The sequence below is a fragment of the Podarcis filfolensis genome, assembly GCF_964270895.1.
Source record: "Podarcis filfolensis genome assembly, chromosome: 5".
Classification (NCBI taxonomy): Eukaryota; Metazoa; Chordata; class Lepidosauria; order Squamata; family Lacertidae; genus Podarcis; species Podarcis filfolensis.
The window spans coordinates 71527396-71546292 of NC_139608.1; the positions used below are offsets into that span (position 1 = coordinate 71527396).

General features: G+C 39.7%; 1 protein-coding gene and 1 long non-coding RNA gene across 8 annotated transcripts in view; one reads left to right on the forward strand and one right to left on the reverse strand.

The window, feature by feature from the left end:
• CTNNA3 (catenin alpha 3) overlaps window positions 1-7712 on the forward strand; it is a 543396-nt gene extending 535684 nt beyond the window's left edge. For all 5 annotated transcript variants that reach the window (XR_014548214.1, XM_083614464.1, XM_083614463.1 and 2 more), the window contains one exon: window positions 3603-7712. Coding sequence is in view for 4 of the 5 variants with exons in the window: in XM_083614464.1 (XP_083470590.1) it covers window positions 3603-3890 (288 nt within the window). In the remaining variant the exon portion in view is untranslated. The remainder of the gene's footprint in view (window positions 1-3602) is intronic.
• Window positions 1-18897, reverse strand: part of LOC310762875 — a 602857-nt gene that overhangs the window by 49549 nt on the left and 534411 nt on the right. The window lies entirely within an intron of this gene.

Genomic DNA, 18897 nt, shown 5'->3' on the forward strand with positions numbered 1-18897 from the left:
GTTTAGTCTGTTAGTTAAGTGTTTCTATTGTTTTACTTGATCGGAGGGGCAGCTGCCCCCCTGCACCCCCTTGGCTATGCCCATGATAGCATCTCTGCCCCACTCTCAAATTTATTTTGCATATGAAATGGGGCTTGATAATTTCCTGACTATATTTGGAAGGGGGAAAGTGGTGATTTATATCAGAGTATGCCTGATAAAAGGTGCATACATTTTTTTTCTCAGGAAGAGGATGCTGATGGCAAAGTGTCATCTAAGAAGCATCCTTGAAAGATTAACTTCAGGGTGCTGTAAAGAAATATTTTGTCTATTTTGTGTTTATGTGGATTCTCGTTTCATCAGTTTTCTCTGGTTATGATGGCATGAGGCCTTGAAGAGGCTGTAGAGAATAGCAGAGAAAGACAAAAAGGTATCCTAGTGACTATTGTCCTTGAGTACGTTAGATTCCCTGCAGAACGTTACTCAGAGATGTATGGAACAGGCTGTGGGTAAAACTATAAACTACACTTGCTGTAATGTGCAAGGACTAAAGGACTGTGACTGAACCACAAATCTACTACAATTCATGTTCATTTCCATTTGCAGCCTGACCTGGGGGTGGGTGTAATTACGTAATTTGTTTTAAAAATAGTGTTTTTTGAAGGGGAAGAATGCAGATACCAGTCGATGTAGAATTTTAGTACTGGAAATCAGTGAAGTATTGTTTGTTTGGAACCGACTTTCTACCTTAAAGTGTAGTCAAGGTGGCTCCTTGTACAACAGCCCCAAATAATAAAATGCAAAGTCATAAATATATAAACCAACAACAAAACAGAATAGTAAAAGGCAATCATTAAAACGCTGCCAAGAATGCCAAATTAAAAGAATGCTCACTGGAATAAATTGCCTTCATCTCTGGAATGAGCTTATAAGGTCATGTCCAACAAGGGATTATAACCTGAGCCTTCCTAGTCCTAGTTTTCCTGACACACCAACCATTACACACACTAGAGCTGCGTATGCACCATACAGTTAAAGTGGCTTCCTCTAAAGAAACATGGGAACTGCAGTTTACCCCTCACAAAGCTACAATCCCCAGAACCCTTAACACAATTCCCTTCTTGGGGGGGAAGTCATGTGTTCAGTTCTCAATTGTCCAAATTTTATTTATTTTTCTCACTACACACAAGACAAACACATGCCCTCTAACACTGATACATACTGACATACAGGCAGTCATCCCGTGGCAGAAATGGCATGGGCAACTGGAGTTTGGGGCATGTCTGGGTAGAAGAAATAGGGTTAGCATTGGCAAAGAACCAATGAATCCACAATCCCCTAGCCTCTCCAGTGGTGCCAGGGCCTGTACGGTGCCATATGCACATGATAGAACAAGCATTATAGTGGACCTCTATTATTCTTTGGACTCAGTGAAAGGCATACTCGCTGAAAATGACTGGTCACTGCTGTTGTGCATATCACAAGAAAAAAACCCAAATGCAGCTTCCTGAGCACTACAAAATTCATTCTGATCACATTCTCATGATGCAGTACAAATTCTTATCACTTAATTCCATAGTAGCTTTTGAAACAAATTGTGTTCGGGAGTTACAAAAGCCAAACTTCAAAACATGTTCAGAATAATCAGATGGATCTTCAAGAGGAGGTGGGCAGAAACCCCAGAACACAGTATTCTTTAAAATTATTCAAAAAGGAGCTGCATTTCTAAATTGAAATTGTCAACCTTATAATTAAATATGAGCACAGTGACTCTTCGAAGCTTAAAAGTTATTCATTCAGGTTATTGATATGAATTACAGTAAATTTATCCCTTGCCAATTTTCTAGTGCAAAATGACAACAGCAAAGGCAGCTTAAGCTGGAGGTGGAATTCATAGCACATGGAAAGAAATGCTGAAGAATTTTAACATTCACCAAGAGGCTCATACACAAAAATGAAATATGACACAGTTCAAATGCTATGCAGTCCATGTTGGAAATCATCTGCCTAAAAATCTTCTGCTCTTCTAGAGTTCCAGAATTCCTCCCCCAACTTAGGTGTATTTAAACAGTGGCACAATACATCTACAGGAATTTTCTGTTGTTTAACTGGCATATGTTTTTGTTAATACTGTACTGCTCCTTTATTCACTTTTTTAAAGCTTGGTTTATGTATTATGCTTTTATGACATTGTGAGTTGTCTTGAATGGGCTATGCCCCCAAAGGCAGGCTATAAATAATGCTATAAATAAATAATACAAAACTAGCTGCAAAACTAGAAAGGCAAGGCTCATTGTAGTCTTGAACAATTAGAGCTTGTTGCTTTCTATTACTAAGCAGCAAAGCTGAACTCCTTTGTTGTTAAATCTTATTGGCTATATCAACACTGACTTTAAAAGTTTACTGTGAAAAAAGAAACAGGGAAAGTACTAGCACAAGGAAGAATGATCCCGGCCACGGTGCCATCGCAGATGCCCCCACCTGCTCTCCGCCCCCCCCCCAGTGCAGGAGCATGAAGCTCCGCCCCTGGCTGGGGGTAGTACCAAACTATCTGATAGGGCTACATGTGTCCCACCATAGCTGTTGTATGAGGATCGGACCAATACGTTGCATAATTCCCACCCAGCTGCAGAGACAGAGTTAGAAGCCTGCTTCAAAGTCCCAAAGCAGAATTAGGGGTGAGAAAATGTTAGTGAAAAAAACTTATGGATGTAAGAGGATTTTATTTAGAAACTGGCATCAGTTTTCCTGAATGTTCTGGAAAACTGTGTGTTTCCTCCACACAGAATGAAAGCAATATACGTGCAAACATACACCATTCATAAAAATATTAAGATATAGTGTGTGCTTTCAGTTTGTTTCTAAAAACTCTTGTATCCATTGGCTTCTTTTTCTCCATTCTTTGGAGACATGGCACAGTTGTCCTACTCCTCATTAGAATGTCACAATAATCCAGACACATAGTTCCATTACCTACATAAGTCTTTTGTTGATTTTAATATTTGCTTTTAATTCTGATAGTTTTATAGATATATTTGATTTTAGCCAAGTTCTTTCTTTCTTTCTATCTATCTATCATCTATCTATCTATCTATCTATCTATCTATCTATCTATCTATCTATCTTTTATGCATGCTTTGAGAACATTTTGATCAAGCAGTTAATATTTTTTCTATATAAACCTTCTCAATCAAATTTGCAGACCTCAGAAATCACAAAAGATCAGGGGATTAAAAGATGTGTAACATTTCTAAGACAAATTATAGCCAAAATTATATTTAAGACTGTGATTTAGTGATTCTACTGTATTGTTCTTGGGTTTGTTTTTAAAATTGTGCTGTCTTTAGGTTTCCAGTAAGAAAAGACTGGATGTAATGCTTTACAAATGCAAAAAATAAAAAAATTAAAAAAAAATGTCCACTGTTAAAGTAACTCTGTCCTCACCTCAAGCTTCTATTTATCCAACATTGCAAATAACTTTTGACCCTTCTGCATTCATGTTGGCTTATTCCTTACATGGAATGCACAAATGGAAGCAAAGATCACCTGCATTTTAAATGTTTGTTTTTGATTACAGCTCGCTTGATTTCTGAACCCGTTAACAGTTGTGTTTCTGATTACAGTTGGACAGCGTGACTTCACTAATTCAGGCTGCCAAGAACTTGATGAATGCCGTGGTGCAGACAGTGAAGATGTCCTATATCGCCTCTACGAAGATTATCAGAATTCAAAGTCCTGCTGGCCCACGACACCCTGTGGTGATGTGGCGGATGAAGGCTCCGGAAAAGAAGCCTTTGATTAAGAGAGAGAAGCCAGAGGAAATCTATGCAGCTGTCAGGAAAGGGTCGGCTAAGAAGAAAATCCATCCCGTTCAAATCATGAGTGAATTTAGAGGAAGAGAAATAAACTGAAATTATTATTCTGTTCACTGCACAAGTTTCCTACACCAAGAGGCTACTTGTTCTGTGTAGTTATTTTTTCACTTCTCTAATCCTACAAGTAAAGTAATAGTTGATGTTCTCGTTTTACATATGTTTAACATTTACATTACATTAGGTTATATTCATTTGTACACGATGAAGCAGCCTATGACTTTTTAAACCCACTTTTCAGTCATTGCCATCGTATCTTTTAACACGATTTCTTCTGTTTTGATGAGTGCTTTAATTTTGATCACTCACCCCATTATTTAATATATTTGATCTGGAATCTCACTATTTTGAACACAATATTAGGAAAACAAAATAGTATCACAATGTGTCGTGTTTAATCCAAAAAAAATAAATAAATTAGCATTTGTTCAAAGCTTTGCATTGTTCACAGCACTTCACACACAATATACATTTAAAACAACCTTTGTTGTCCCCCAGGTTTCAGAAAGGGGCTGAGGCAAGCTTGATAAGAGGTTGTCTAATAATGTCACCTAGGGACTTCATGGATAAGGAGGAACGGATGAGTCTATTTTCACTCCATGATGCAGAAAAATTCATATTGCAAAGAATGAATTCTTAGAACATCCTTATTTGTGGTTGTGGATTTGATTATGGGATGTTACTGTTCACACTCTTAAGAACTGCACTGCAGCAACTCTTACATTATTTCTAGTGGGATAGTTAATAAGACTAGATTTTTGCTCATGTTATGAAATTCTGGCTTAATTAAAGTCAATGGGTGGCCTTCAGAAAAATCTTAAAATAATCAGCACTACAAGGATAATGTATAATTGGACCAGCTGTTCAAGTGATGGAAACTGATACAGCTGCAGGGTGTGTTGGACTTCAGGAGCAGAAAGAAAACCTTGTTCTTCAAACCAGTCTTCTCCTGCTCCTTTCATAGCTCTCTGTTTTTTGGAGGAGGCTTGCTGATTCATCCAACGCTCTACTGTTCCTTCCTTAAAACCCATTAGTCCTGCTTAACAATGAAAAACATATAAACCTGAAGAAAATGGAAGTTTTAACCATCTAGTAATGAACAACTAAGGTACCCCGCAGAGTGATGAAATTTAATATCTCATAGGAGGAGAAATTATAAAAATGTAAAATGTGTATTGAGTTTGCGAGATATTTTCTCCTGCCTTTTTCCTGTTTCCCCAGGTGATGTTTTGACAGAACTCTACCAGCTGGCACAATGACTTCAATGATCAAATGCATACTCCATTTGGTTGATGCTGTCATATAGTTGTACAATATATAGTTAGGGGACCAAAACTGCTAAAACTAAAATAATCGAAGTATTTTAGTCTCCCTGAGGCCAACATACTAAATCCCTGTTGAAACACTAAAGGATTGAAATAATCATTGTCAAAGAGAAAACCACCATTTGTTTCAACATTATCAAAAATGAAAATGATTATATAAATTTCTGTATAATTTATATGAATACTGGGATAATTGCACCTTTCATAAGATCCATTTAACTAGCCCTCATAGGGGGTGGGGGGAGAGAAGCCTTGATATGATGGAGCAGCAAAACATTTTTGTAAATGACCCCAAAATCACCTTTATTTGTGACACTATGATAAATTGAAATGTAATGTAAGGAGACGGCTCAGTATATAAACGTATTTTCCTGTGGTGTCCCAGTTCTCAAAATGTGACAATTCAGAAGCAGAAATAGCTTTGTGAATTATTACATTTAATGTTTTTCAAAGTATACACCAAAGATGAAAGAGCTTTTGAAATCCTTGATTATCAGATGTTTTGAACAAAGTCAGCTATATCACTGTGAACTTCCTTCATTCCACCGTCTCTGCTACCCTCTGTCTCTCAGGACATGGTCAGATGTTACTTTTCTGAACACAACATGAAAGGAGAGTAGGACCCTGTCCTGTGCTTATGTGCCTACACCTCTCCTTCCTGAGTAAGAAAGTAGTATCTGACATAACCAAATGCCATGCTTACTTGCACCAAGGATCTACCTAAACGTATTGTCTCTCACTGACAAGCCTGAAACTAGCTCCCTTTCCATACCAGAAGTTGGCTTTCAGCGCCCATAATCTATCAATGACCTACAGATTTAAGCAGGAGGTGCCCTATTTAGACACTCTGCTTACATCAGGTGTGGGGAACTGGCTTTGGTTGGTGGACCATATTCTGAGCTCCCCTATTGATGACAGGCCACTTTGAGAGGTGGGCAGGGCCAGTCCAGTAGGACTGACATCACTGATATCACTGACATCAAGACCTACCTTCTGCAAGTTTCAGCTGTGTTCCCCATGCGGAACTCAATAGTGCAGCCATTCCAGCAGACTTGAAGGAGGTGGCTTCAAGTCCTGCCTTGGGCAGGGTATGGATGTGCTACTATGTTTTCTATGGGGAATACCATAGCTCAGCTGATCCCAGCAGGCCTGCACTCAAAGCAGGCCTGCACTCAAAGCAGTGGTGGTAATCTCCCTGACATGTTAAGGAGCACACATGAATCTACCTGCCCCACACGTGACATCATGCCACACTTGATATCACATATCACATACGACATCAGGTGTGTGGCAGGTGGGCATAATTATGGGAAAACAGCCTCACAGGCCCAACTGTGGACTTGCTAGGCCTAAAAATCCCTACAGACTGGAGTTTCCACACCCTTGGATTACACGTAAAACTACATGCAAGCTAAGAGAATGGGGACATGTGCACTAAGCTCTCTTTCTCTCCCCCTCACATGACCCTTCCAAGTCATGGAGGGTGAAGGCATAAAGTGAGGAGCTTCCTCTACTTGTGGAAGTTTCCTGAACATTTTAGAACCCAAAATATGCAGGTGCAACTTAGCACCTCTTGTGTACCTGTTCACATGTTTTACATGCAAGCAAAAATGCCCCACAAGGCCCTTTTCTGAGTGCTGGATGCTCTCATGTTGGGTCTTCGTGGGGCATAAAATAGCAGATTCCTCCTTATGCTGTATAATGTGGAATTAAGTTTAAAATATAATAGTTGCTTCCTCCACTTGTAGTGGATTTCATAAACTGGAGGGGGGAGTTCTTAAAACTCAGCAGCAACAAAGCTTCACATCTGTTACAGTGGTTGCTAGGAAACTGTTAACAATTTCCTGGAAAATGTATTAGAAATGTTGGCCCTCAATGCTTTTGTGATTAGTTAGTGAGTGTAAGTAGGGGTGACATGAAAGGATACTAAATCTGCTTTCTCCACTCTACTACTACTACTACTACTACTACTACTACTACTACTTATTATTATTATTATTATTTTGTAGGTACTAAGGTAAAGAACAGTGGGTTGTATCCAAAGTAGTGCTAAGCAACTCAATCTACCAATGCAAGGATTTATGCTCTCATAACGGAATTTCCCACCTTCTCTGGGCAGAAACCAGTGATGGGACCTGCAGCCACCATCTGAGGATGCCATGTGCCAATGCCAGGCCTGGCTGAGATGATATGGCAGTATCAGTCATACCAGCACCTTCATGTGAGGAGTGGGCAGATGACTGATGTGATTTGTGCAAATCAAGGATGCAGTAATCCTATCAATTGCAGCAAATTACACATTCTAGCTGGAACCAGAGTTCTCACAACTGGCACCACAATATGAAATGGTTGTGGACATCAGAGTTGCTCCCACAGAAACTCAAATTCCACAAGGCTCAGGTTGCAGATATTTTGTTTAAAGCCTTTCACTTCTTGGAGTCATGTCTTTCTTTCAGCTTACTTTGATGTTGATGAGTCATGGCATGACTTACATTACTAATCAAGCTGAAATAAATATTGTTTGGCACACACAGAAGTAATTCCCTCCTGCTTTTTTCTATTATAGTTTCAGTTTATTATAGTTTCTGGGCAATATTAGGTAATATTAGAAAATGTGAAGGAAAAAAGGTAACTGGGTACAAAGGAGAAGGGAAGGTCCAAGGAGACAATACTAACATAGCTATCTATCTGTCAAGAAAAAAAGGACTGTCCATTGCTGTGGGATCTTATTGAGAAAATAAGCATCTCTGAAAGTGAACTGTGTCTCCAAGCTCACCCTGAGAATAACAAAACAACCCTGTGCTAGTGTGACACAAGATTCTGCTGGTTAACCTACTCCATAATTGGAATGTTTCTCCAATTATATCCCATAATATACTTCAAGGCAAAATACAAGAAAGCAGGATGATGCAGTAATCGTGTGTTAGTAACATTTATAAAACCAGAAATAAGTGGGGTGGATGTGGTCCAGTGCCTGCCTTGCTATATAAACAGGCTCTGCTGCAGGTTGTGGGGATGACTCCAGATGGCTCAACACCAAAGCAAGATCGTTAGGGTTTGGTGCCCCCCCCCCATGAGAGACAGAGGGAGAGTGTTGAAGGAGACTTATTCTCTTATTCCTGACAGAGTGTGATGTGCCTACTACTGGATTTTTGTTTATTATCTTTGGCCCTAAACTCTGAATTATGTATGGTGACACAGGATAATGATAATAATGATAATAATGATAATAATAATTTATACCCCGCCCATCTGCTAACTAGTCTGGTTGGGCAAGAAGCAAGGAGTTGCAAAGATGCTGCCACACTTTCTGTTGAAGTGGAGTGACTGACCACCATCTGAGGCAGAGCCCTAAATGTTTGGTCTCTCGTTTCTTGTTTCAGCCATAACACACCTCTGGAAGGTACTGGCAGCTCATCCACTGATCCATCTTTTAGTGTGAACTGCATACATAAAAAGGTCCTGCATTCAGTTTTCTTCTTCACTTCAACATGTGTGCACATGCTTTTCTCTTTCTTTAAAAGATGAGATTCTGCCATTCAACTGTCTGAAAGAGTAGAGGGCTAGATTCAGTCCCTTACCCAGCTTTCCCATCAGAGAGCTGACTGGGGACATGCTAGCTTTTTAAAAGCTGCTCCATTTATGCTGTGTTGGATAAAAGCTTTGTGTTTCTGAATTTCAATTGGTTTCCTATTATACATGCTACTTTATGGAGTATTTTAAAGGTACTCATCCTAAACAGCATAGGCCCTGTGTAACTGAAGGAATAAAATTTCCCCATGTGACCCACATTTGCAGCTGTGTGATCATCAAGAGGCAGCCTGCTTCAGGGTCCATCTGTTTGCCTTATTAGGCTGATTGAGATGGGACCATTGTGACACCATCTACGTGGGAACGCCCTTGGCAGAGAGGTGCTCTGTGCTTCTGTCACCAATTATAGGAAGCTTTTGGGATTCAGATTGTCATTCAAATTAAAATTAGATGTAAAACTGTACATAGGCTTCATATGCTATTTTAATATTGACTTTTCTTTCATTTTATTGTTAAGCCATTTTGACAGTTTTATTAGAAAGGCACTGGCTTAATTTTAAAATAAACCATGTCAAATAAAATTGCTTTCCCACATGCACAGTTTGACTCTGGCCAGTTCTACCCACACTGCCTTTCTTTTATTTCAGCTAGAGCTACTGCTGAGCCAAAAGTTCTTGAGGAAGAATATTCAGATAACAAAAAAAGGAGGGATGAATTTTGTTCCTTGAAACTGGGGTGAGGAATTTGGGCTGCCATAAACATTTGCTCCCTGAAAGAAATGCCTAAATGCCTTCACCCCAGATTTGGTGTCTCCAACTGGATATTGAATAGAAAAGGGGGGGCGTTGCTCGGTACAAATTCAAGCCCATAATGTTTGTCTTACTCTATGCAAATATCAATCTCCCACATAATGTCTTGTCAGGTGGTTTGTTCAAATCCAAACACAAAACATAATCATATTTCTGAAAAACCCAAATAGGAAGTTAGTCTGACATCTTTAGTGGACATATGATGATTTACAAAACATGGGATAGAAATATTAATGAGACAAACCTATACACAACTGAACTCAGCAGGACTTGCATCTCAGTAGACATGCAGAGGATTGTGCTTTAAGGCCACACCTTTGTACACTAGTCATTCTAGCAAACAGTTTGGGAATCATTCGCCACACCAGCCGCAGATTTGTTTTGAAAGCTGCTACTGCAAGCTACCTCAAGTGCTTAAAGAAGATAATAAAATGGGATTAAAATCTACAGAATGCAAGAGCAGTAACTTTTTTGTTTTCACGCCTTAGATATTAAGTGTGTTCCTGTGGTTCTTACTCCCTCAACCAATTGGTTCCTTGAACTTACGCCACCTGTTGTCATGGTTTCCTTCTGCATTTAAAGCTCTTTGATCAGCAAAGGCCACATTCTACCAGCCTCCCTCACTCCAAGTAGGGCGTCTTCCGCAAATTGTCTCAATTATGTCAAACCTGCCCAGACTCTGTGAGTCAATTCCATTGTTTTCTTTAAATGAAACCCCTAATTATTTTACCTATGCAATCAATGCAATGTGGGTCTCTATTATCATTTCCCTCTTACAGTATCTCTCTGAGCCTCCAAATCTAATTAGCATTTCTCAGATAATCTCAGGAGCCGGTCAAATAGATTTAAACCACTTTGATTTACATCACGAGTTTTAATCATGATTTAACAACAAGGCAGCCTTGATTCAAATGCTTAGTTTTAATCATAATTTCCATTTATATTAGGTAGCTAATTTATTTAGAAGAGATTCACCCTCGCCGGCTGGCATTGCCATTAGACCACCTTCATTTGATTACTTTCTTACAGATAAAGCCAGGTAAAATTAAATATAAGTCATATTTTGCTAGCCACGGGGACAGATTCATGAGCCTTGAATTAAGTTGCACAGCAATTTGCTCACACTAGGGATTGCCACCACTAACCATGTGACTGGTGCTTGCCTCAGTAGCAACTTGGGAAAGTGGTAGAGATGACAGAGCTGGATTCAGATGCCCTATTTTCAGCTCAAGGGCCACGTATATTTCTGTAAAAACCTTTCAAAGGCCGCATGCCAATGGTAAGCAGAGCCACAGGCAAAACTGGGAGGAGCAAAACATTGGGGGGGGGTTTGCCTTTGCACACACTTTGGTCCAACACATATCTTTATAGCGGGGATGATGAACCTGTGTTCCACCAAATGTAGCTGAACTCCAGCTCCCACCAGCCCCAGTCAGCACGGCCAATAGTCAGGATGATGGGAAATGTAGTCTAACAACGCTCAGAGGGCCAGTGTTACCCCATTGCTGCCTTATAGAACCAGGAAAGTTCTATATTATGCCTCCTTAGTAAAGTGCTATGGAGACAGTGTGTTTTAAAACAAGAGACAGCTAACCCAAAAACAGACAACATTCAATAATAAGGTAAAAATATTAATGAACAACCCTAATTTTAGTACACCAATTCCTAATTCATAATGCATCAAACTTACCCAACTGCCTTTCATGCTCTTTTTATTAAAAGTAGTAATAGGAAAATAATTTGACTGGGTTTTGCAATAATCCCTTGCATGTACTCACAAGTAACGATCACACAAGCCTGCTCAGATCTACCCAGCACAAGGAAAAACAGACCCTTATATTTACAAAGGGGGATGACCGGTGGCTCCTAGATAAAGAGGCAAGCCAGGAGGAAGCTTCAGCTTCCAGAGAGGCAGCCAAACTGAATGAATGGGTGTTAAGGTGGCAAATACAACTCAGCATAAGCAAATGTAAATTGATTCACATTGGGCAAAAAATTCAAGCTTCACATATACACTTATGAATTGGTGGTGAATATGTCAAGTCACAGTGCGGCAGCTGTGAAAAGAGATTTCAAGTCAGGGGTCATTAGAAAAAGGTTTGGAACAAAAACTGCAGAGATCATAACACTGCTATACAGATCTAGTACAACCACAATTAGAAAACTGTTTACAGTTCTGGTCCTGACATCTCAAAAAGGACATGGCAGAGATGGGAAAGGTTCAGAAAAAAGCAACCAAAATGATAAATGAGCTGGTACAACACTCCTATGAAGAAAGATTATAATGCTGGGGCTTTTTAGTTTGCAAAAAAGTTGAGGAAGGGGTGGACATGATAAGGTGTATAAAATTATGTATGGTGTGGAGAAACAAGATAGAAAGAAGTATTTCTCCATCTCTCACTATGCTACAACCCGGGGTCATCTGCTGAAGCTGAATATGGGAAGGTTCAGGATTGGCAAAATGAAGTTCTTCACACAGTGTACAGTTGCAAACTATGGAATATGCTATTGCAATGTGTGGTGATGATCACCAATTTAGATGGCTTTGAAAAGGTTTCAGGCAAATTCACTGAGGATAAGGTTAACCAAGGCTACAAGCCAAGATGGCTGTGTACTACCTCAGGAATCAGAGGTGGTATGCCTCTGAATATCTGTTGCTGGGGAAAAGACTGATACAACTAGAGAGGATTTGGCCTGATCCAGCCGGGTGTTTCTTGTGGTCTTTGAGTAGACAGAGAATGGAATCTCTGGCAGAAGTGTCTGGAGGAGGACAGTGACTGCGCTGCTTATCCACAGAGAATAAATCTCTGAACATGATTACAGAGCAGTTTAAAATGGGGAGAGAGACTGCCCAGTTTGGCTGTCAGACCAATTACTTGGTGGGGTAGGTTTTGCTAATGTAGGAGAAGCTCTATAGAAATGCTAATAAATATTATGGGGTATTTTGCAAACAATGCTAAGAATTCAGTATATCTCTTAATGCATAACTTTTGAATCTGAGTTAGTGCAAAAGAGAAAGCCATTTAAAAATTGAACACACTTTTTGAAAACCAACATGGATTTGTCAGTTGATTTTAAAAGGCGCGTCATCAAAATGCAATTCATGGCACCCCTTTATTTCAAATCTAGTATGCTGATGATCATCTTAATACAAGTCATTTGGCTGTCGTGTTCCAGTTTGATTTTTTTTACTGTTGGCCAGGGATATTGAAGAAAGTAAACCAAATGTTGGCACTACTACATGAAAGAGGACAGCATTTGTACGAAGTAGCCATGCTTGTTGTGATTTGTTTCATTAACCATCCTTGGTCAGATAGTAATTGACTGGTATAAATTAGGGAATCCAAGGAGTTTCAGCAAACAATGAACACAAGAGGCATCTATAAGGGAACAAAGGCCCCTGCAAATGGAGCAATTATAGGCTTGTTGCAGAACTCACCACTATCAAATAAGTGCTATGCTAATAACAAGGATGGGACTGTGTCACTGGATTAAATAAAGATTTCTTGTAAACAGATGGTAGAAGACGTGTCTTCCAAGCTAATGAAGAAGAAAAGAGGAACGAGAAACTAAGCAATAGTAAAAATATTCTTGTGTCCACAGGCCTGCCTACATGTGACAGACACCCTCTTGCAACTATTCAGGTCCACTGCAAGGAAGGGAAACCTGTTGTTGGACTCCAATGCCCATCAGCCCCAGTCAGCATGGCAAAAGGGTGCTTTGGTCCAACAACATCTGGGAGGCCACACATTTCCCATGCCACAGAGTTACTGTGCTTTAGGAGTCTCTCGCAAGAATGAACCATCCTGTAATGCTACATTTGCAAAATGCTGGAGCGCAGGGAAGGGCTGTGCGTGGGAGTCTGTCGTATGGATGACCTCAGGGTTCCCATAGCCATTATGTACATTCTTTATGCAAAGGATAATTATCTTACTTAAAATACATTCTAATTCAATATAATTATCCTTTCAACAAAGAATGTTCGTAACATCTAGAAGAAAACTGAAATCACTACATTCAGGCATACATGCATATACCAGATGCTATTATCAAATTATCAAAAATGCAGGTCAAGAATATGTCAAAGTTCTGAAGGAGGGAGACTATAAGAAACCAAAGGCCCATCTAGTCCAGCATCCTAGTCTCTCAGTGGCCAACCAGATGCTTACAGAAAGCCTAACAAGAAAAATACATGCACAACAGACCTCTCCACACTTGCAGTCTCCAGCAACTGGTTTTCAGGGGCATATTGCCTCCAGTATAGGAATCATTGCACAGCCATTGTAGTTAGTAGCCAATGATAGCCTTATCCTCCATAAATTTCTCCCTTTTTAAAGCCATCCAAGTTGGTGGCCATTGATAGTGAACCAAGTAAACTAGCAGAGTAGCAGGTTGGCTCTGCCAGGACATTGGCACCACGCTGACCTCCCTGTTGCCTTGCCCCTTTCCCCTCCTCCCCTCCAGTAAGAAGCAGCTCAGCTGTTGTTAACCCAGGTTAGTACTGCCACCCCACCCCACCGTCCACTACTGAAGTCCCTGATGTTGAGTTCCAGTAGGCACAGTAAACTAACTGTAATCTGGGACACAGTTCAGAAGGGCAAAACCTGAGCCTCATCCCAAGCTCTGGAATTACGCAGGACAGGCTTTACTTCTATGGTGTCCTTGAGTTATATAATAAACGGAATAGTGATTCAGCTTCTTATAGAAGTAAATGAGTGCTCTTTATTCATAAGAAGAAACAATGCTGTAGAGGTAACACCCACCTACCACCCAGCCCTAACATTACAAGCACATAAGTGAATAGTATTTATATGGGGTTGGATCCAGAGTTCCCATGGGCACAATGTTTCTAGTAGGAGGTTATTTTTACCAATTCCCCTTTCTCTCCAGTAGAGCAGCTCTCTTGGTGGGGCAGAGCTGCTACACTAGCTTCCCAGCAGGTGGGTTGCTGTTGCTTTTCACGAGGGTTGGGGAAGGGTGACAGGCATTAGACATGGTGCAAACACACAGGCAAGACTTCCAGAACAATGCCAGAGGTGGCGCTAAGGCTGCAGAGGTAAGGAAAGTGGCAAAATGGCTTCCTCTATCCCTCCTGTGAGAGTCAACACAGAGTCAACATCTTTGTCCCTTCCATGACCTGGAGCCAACCCTCAGCTTCCTGCATTGGCACCAGCTCTGTCAATGTATTAAGCTGCTGATCAACAGAATGGAGACGATGAAACATGATGTTTTCATTATGCAGCTTCTTTGCTGGGTGAGATTTACAGGAGGCTGTAAAAGTAATATATTGGCAATCAAAACCCAAAGAAAAGATGTCTTGACGGCCATATTTCTCCTTTTTTGCACCCCCTGGGATCCTCGCACTCACACACACGTATGTCTACCAGTCTACCTCAAAATGACATAGATATATGTAGCTAGCAATTAAATTTTATAATTCTAACAAAAGAAATAACACTGGATCATAAAAATCAAGTTTCCAATCCTCCCCCCTTAATAAACATTTCCCTACTCAGTGCATACAATCCAGTTTCAAATTTCATCAAACTCAACAGGAATGTTTAGCATGTCCTTAACCCTTTCCTGCTGAAATGAACAAGAACTTTAAAGTGCTTAATCATGACTGAATATCTGCCAGTGTTTTCCATTCACAATCTTTCCTTCCCATGGGAACTTTATTATATTAATAGACAGGGAGAGGCAGTGGTTATCAATGGCTTTCCAGGGACCAAAAGATACATCAGAACTCTCATCCCTCCACTACTCCAACATTCACTCCTTATGCTATAGACTTTGGAGATTTGACATTGGTAGGGCCAAAAAAGTGCTGTGTTAGGGAGCAAGTTGGGCAAGGATCCAGCGTCTTCCAGTTCCTCACTCTCCCTTTTGCCCAGTCTGTAAACTAAAATAAGGATAAGGGGGAGGGACTACCTTTGAATTCCTAACCCTCCATTTCTTAGGATTGAACAATAAGGGATACCTCACTTTACATTTTTAAAAAAATTGCTTATAGCTGGTCACCTAAATTACTGTCTCAGAATTCTTCAAATCATCTCTGCTTTGAAGAATTATGTGTACAGTATACCCCCTGGGGCGAAATGCACTTTTAAGCGCTTGGACTTGCTTCCTGTGCAGGGCCTGCTTGGTGCACTGGCTCTGGGACTAGTAGGGATGCTCTCCCTCTCCCTGACTGCTATAAGGCCGGCTAGCTAGTCATGGGGTGGATAACACGATTTTGTCTCTATGGAATTTTCACACATATGCATTACCCTTTGAACTAAACCCCTGCATACGATTCAGGCCAATTCTATCTACAAATGACACAAAACTGAAAGATTTGCAAATTCTTTAGAGAACAGGAGTGAGATACTGAAAAAATATGTACAACCTTTAAGGTGAATATATACAATGTCACTGGGCTACTGTCTTCATATTTTATTATTATTATTACTAATTAATTAATTAATTAATTAATTAAATCTGAATAGTGCCCTTCATCCGTAGGTCTAAGGGAGGTTCAGAGCATAAAAATACAAAATAAAAACACAAAATACATAATAAAACAAGAGCAAAAAATCCACAAACCAATAACCCCACATCCCGTTTTCTAGGATCCTATTGCCTAATATTCATCATTCTTAAAATCCAAAAATCTTTTTCATGCTTTATATGCCTACATAGGACTCTAACAGAAACCAACTTTACTAGCACAATATATTTTGAAAAGCAAACTGACGGGTTCTCACTTTCTCCCTAAACTATTTCCCATTTATTGCTTGTAAATAGCAGGAAGAAATGTATATGCAATTAAAGATTTTTCACTCAAACAACTCAGTGCTGAAAAGGCAATCCTTCAATTTACAAAAGCAGCTTGCCACTTTTGCAGTGAACAAAGAGACCACCTGGCATGTATTTCTGTTTCTCCTTGTGCTTCAATCAACTGTCAGTATTTCCTCCACGTTCAATGATAGCCAGTGACCCCTCCATAATAATAAAAAAATCCATTGAATTTATTTAAAATCTCTATTAATGCTACTTAGTACTATTTATTCCAGAAAACAAATATTCAACTATTCAGTTACTGGATTGTATGCCTGTTAGTGGGTACAATAGTTGCCCCCCCCCATCTTACTATATTTTAAAGATGGCTCAATCCCATCTGTCAATTTGTCCTTAACTGTCAAGATAGTGACTGGTATTCAACGTCCATCACTGCAGTCAAGACAAAAAACTCACAAAACATTACATGCTGTGCCTGCAGGCAGTCACATACTGAAGTCTATATATTTTGCTGTGATAAAACGTAAGATAGTAGTAAAGTCCTGGCAATCTGATGGGGGAATTAATTACACACATGGACTCATGTATAGCAACCATGCTGTCAGTCTCCATTATCTAACAGTATTTATAAAACTAGTTACACACCAACAGTGTTTGATAATGTTTGACCAAAGTGTAAATATCTAATGAATCATTCCAGTATTTATTATTTATGTCTTTATTTTATGAGGGCTGTCACTGCAACTTAAAAATAATTTAAAACCAAAGAGTAAAATGATGTTAGAAATGAGTCAAAGGGTGGTTGCTTTGAAAGAGTTAGAAACTGCTTGCCTATTCATTGCCCTCAGTCTGAATTAGGGCTGCCATACATCCAAATTCTCCCAGACATTAGCGGGATCTCAAAGGCGGAACTGACGTCGGGGGGGGGGGGTTATAAAAGGAAGTGCTTTGCCCTGGATCGAAAAATTGCATTATTGTAAAGCTCAGCAACTTTCAGGGTGTCCTGATTCTTACTTTTTGAAATATGGCAACCTTAGTCTGAATCAATTTTGGTTGTCTTTAAAGACAGTCAGAAAGTGATTCTACACATGTTTAACCAAAAATAAGGCCCTTTAATCGTACATCAAAATGAGTGTTTAGAGTAGGGTTTCCCAAATGTGGGACTCAAGCTGTTTTTTTTCACTACAGTTCCGATCATCCCTGTCCACTGGGTCCTGCTAGCTAGGGATGATGGGAGTTGCAGTCCAAAAACAGATGGTTTAGAGGACTGGTGCTTTTCCAAGCACAATTCAAAGTGAAGATACAGCTTGGGACCCAGTTTCTGAAGGAATGCATCTACCTGTCTATGTGCAGAGTCAACTTTGGAGGCTCTCCTCCAGGTGACCCTGCCAAATGGGCCTTCTATGGTTCACGGTGCCCACGAGTGAAATTTGCTTCCCAGGAAAGTTTGCCTGAGAATAACATTGCTCTCTGTTCAGCATCAGGCTAAATATTTGCTGTTCTGTATAAGGAAGATTATATTTCTTTTTCCTTTTAAAAATGTAAATAATATATGCTTTTATTTTCTCTGTGTTTCTATTATTATTACAGTATGTACATATATTTGCGTTTTAAAACTTGTATTTAAATATTTTATACATACATAGAATGAGCAGATAAATAACTGGCAATATTGCTGAGAAAGAATCAGTTTGAATACAGAACAATGTGTCTATTCAATTTTATGTTAAGCTGAAAAGAAAATATTTTCAACCATCAGTTTCCATGGCACTGGATACCTCAAAGGTTGAAGCACATTTATATGTTAAAACATGATAGACAGAGTGACGTTTAAGCCTCCTAACAATGGCACAAGGGAGCTGTAGAACAGTTTTCCTCAACCTGTTACCCTCCAGCTCTGGCTTTCATTAGTCCTAGCTAGCATGCCAAATGGTCAGGGGTGATGAGAGTTATAGTTTAAAACCTTTGGAGGGCACCATGTTGAAGCCTGAATGTAAGTTCAATGCTCCTGAATGAAGATAGCTCAGTCTGTAGAGCACAAGTTGCTTAATCTCAGGGTTATGGGTTCGAGACCCACACTGGTCAAAAAATTCCTGCATTGAGGGGTTGGACCCTCATGGTCCCTTCAAACTCTACAATCCTATGATTCTATGAAGTAAGAGAAAAGAATGCAGACTCTAATATCTAATAAAGTTAATACGTTAATGTGAATCAAAGTACTGATCCGAGTTTTGTTCCTGAAGATGTACTGGTAAATGCATCTGTAGAGGATCTGGATTCAAGGTGGGGATAACATGACCGAAACAACTTTGTAAAACAAGCCTTAACTTAGCATTTCTCAAGGCCTCTTACAAAATAACCCAAATAATTGTGGTGACTCCAAAACTATTTAAAAAGAACTCCCCTACTAGTTTCCACAGCATTTGCCAACAGATGACATAGGAGGGTGCCTCAAGTGAACTCTGGTCACAGATTATCATAATCATCATCAAAGGAAAATCAAATGTATTTAAGGGAATTAGAATGTACATGACATAAAAAAAAGTCCATAGTGACTTTCTGTACAAGACAAAATTCCTCCCCATAGTCACACACTCATCG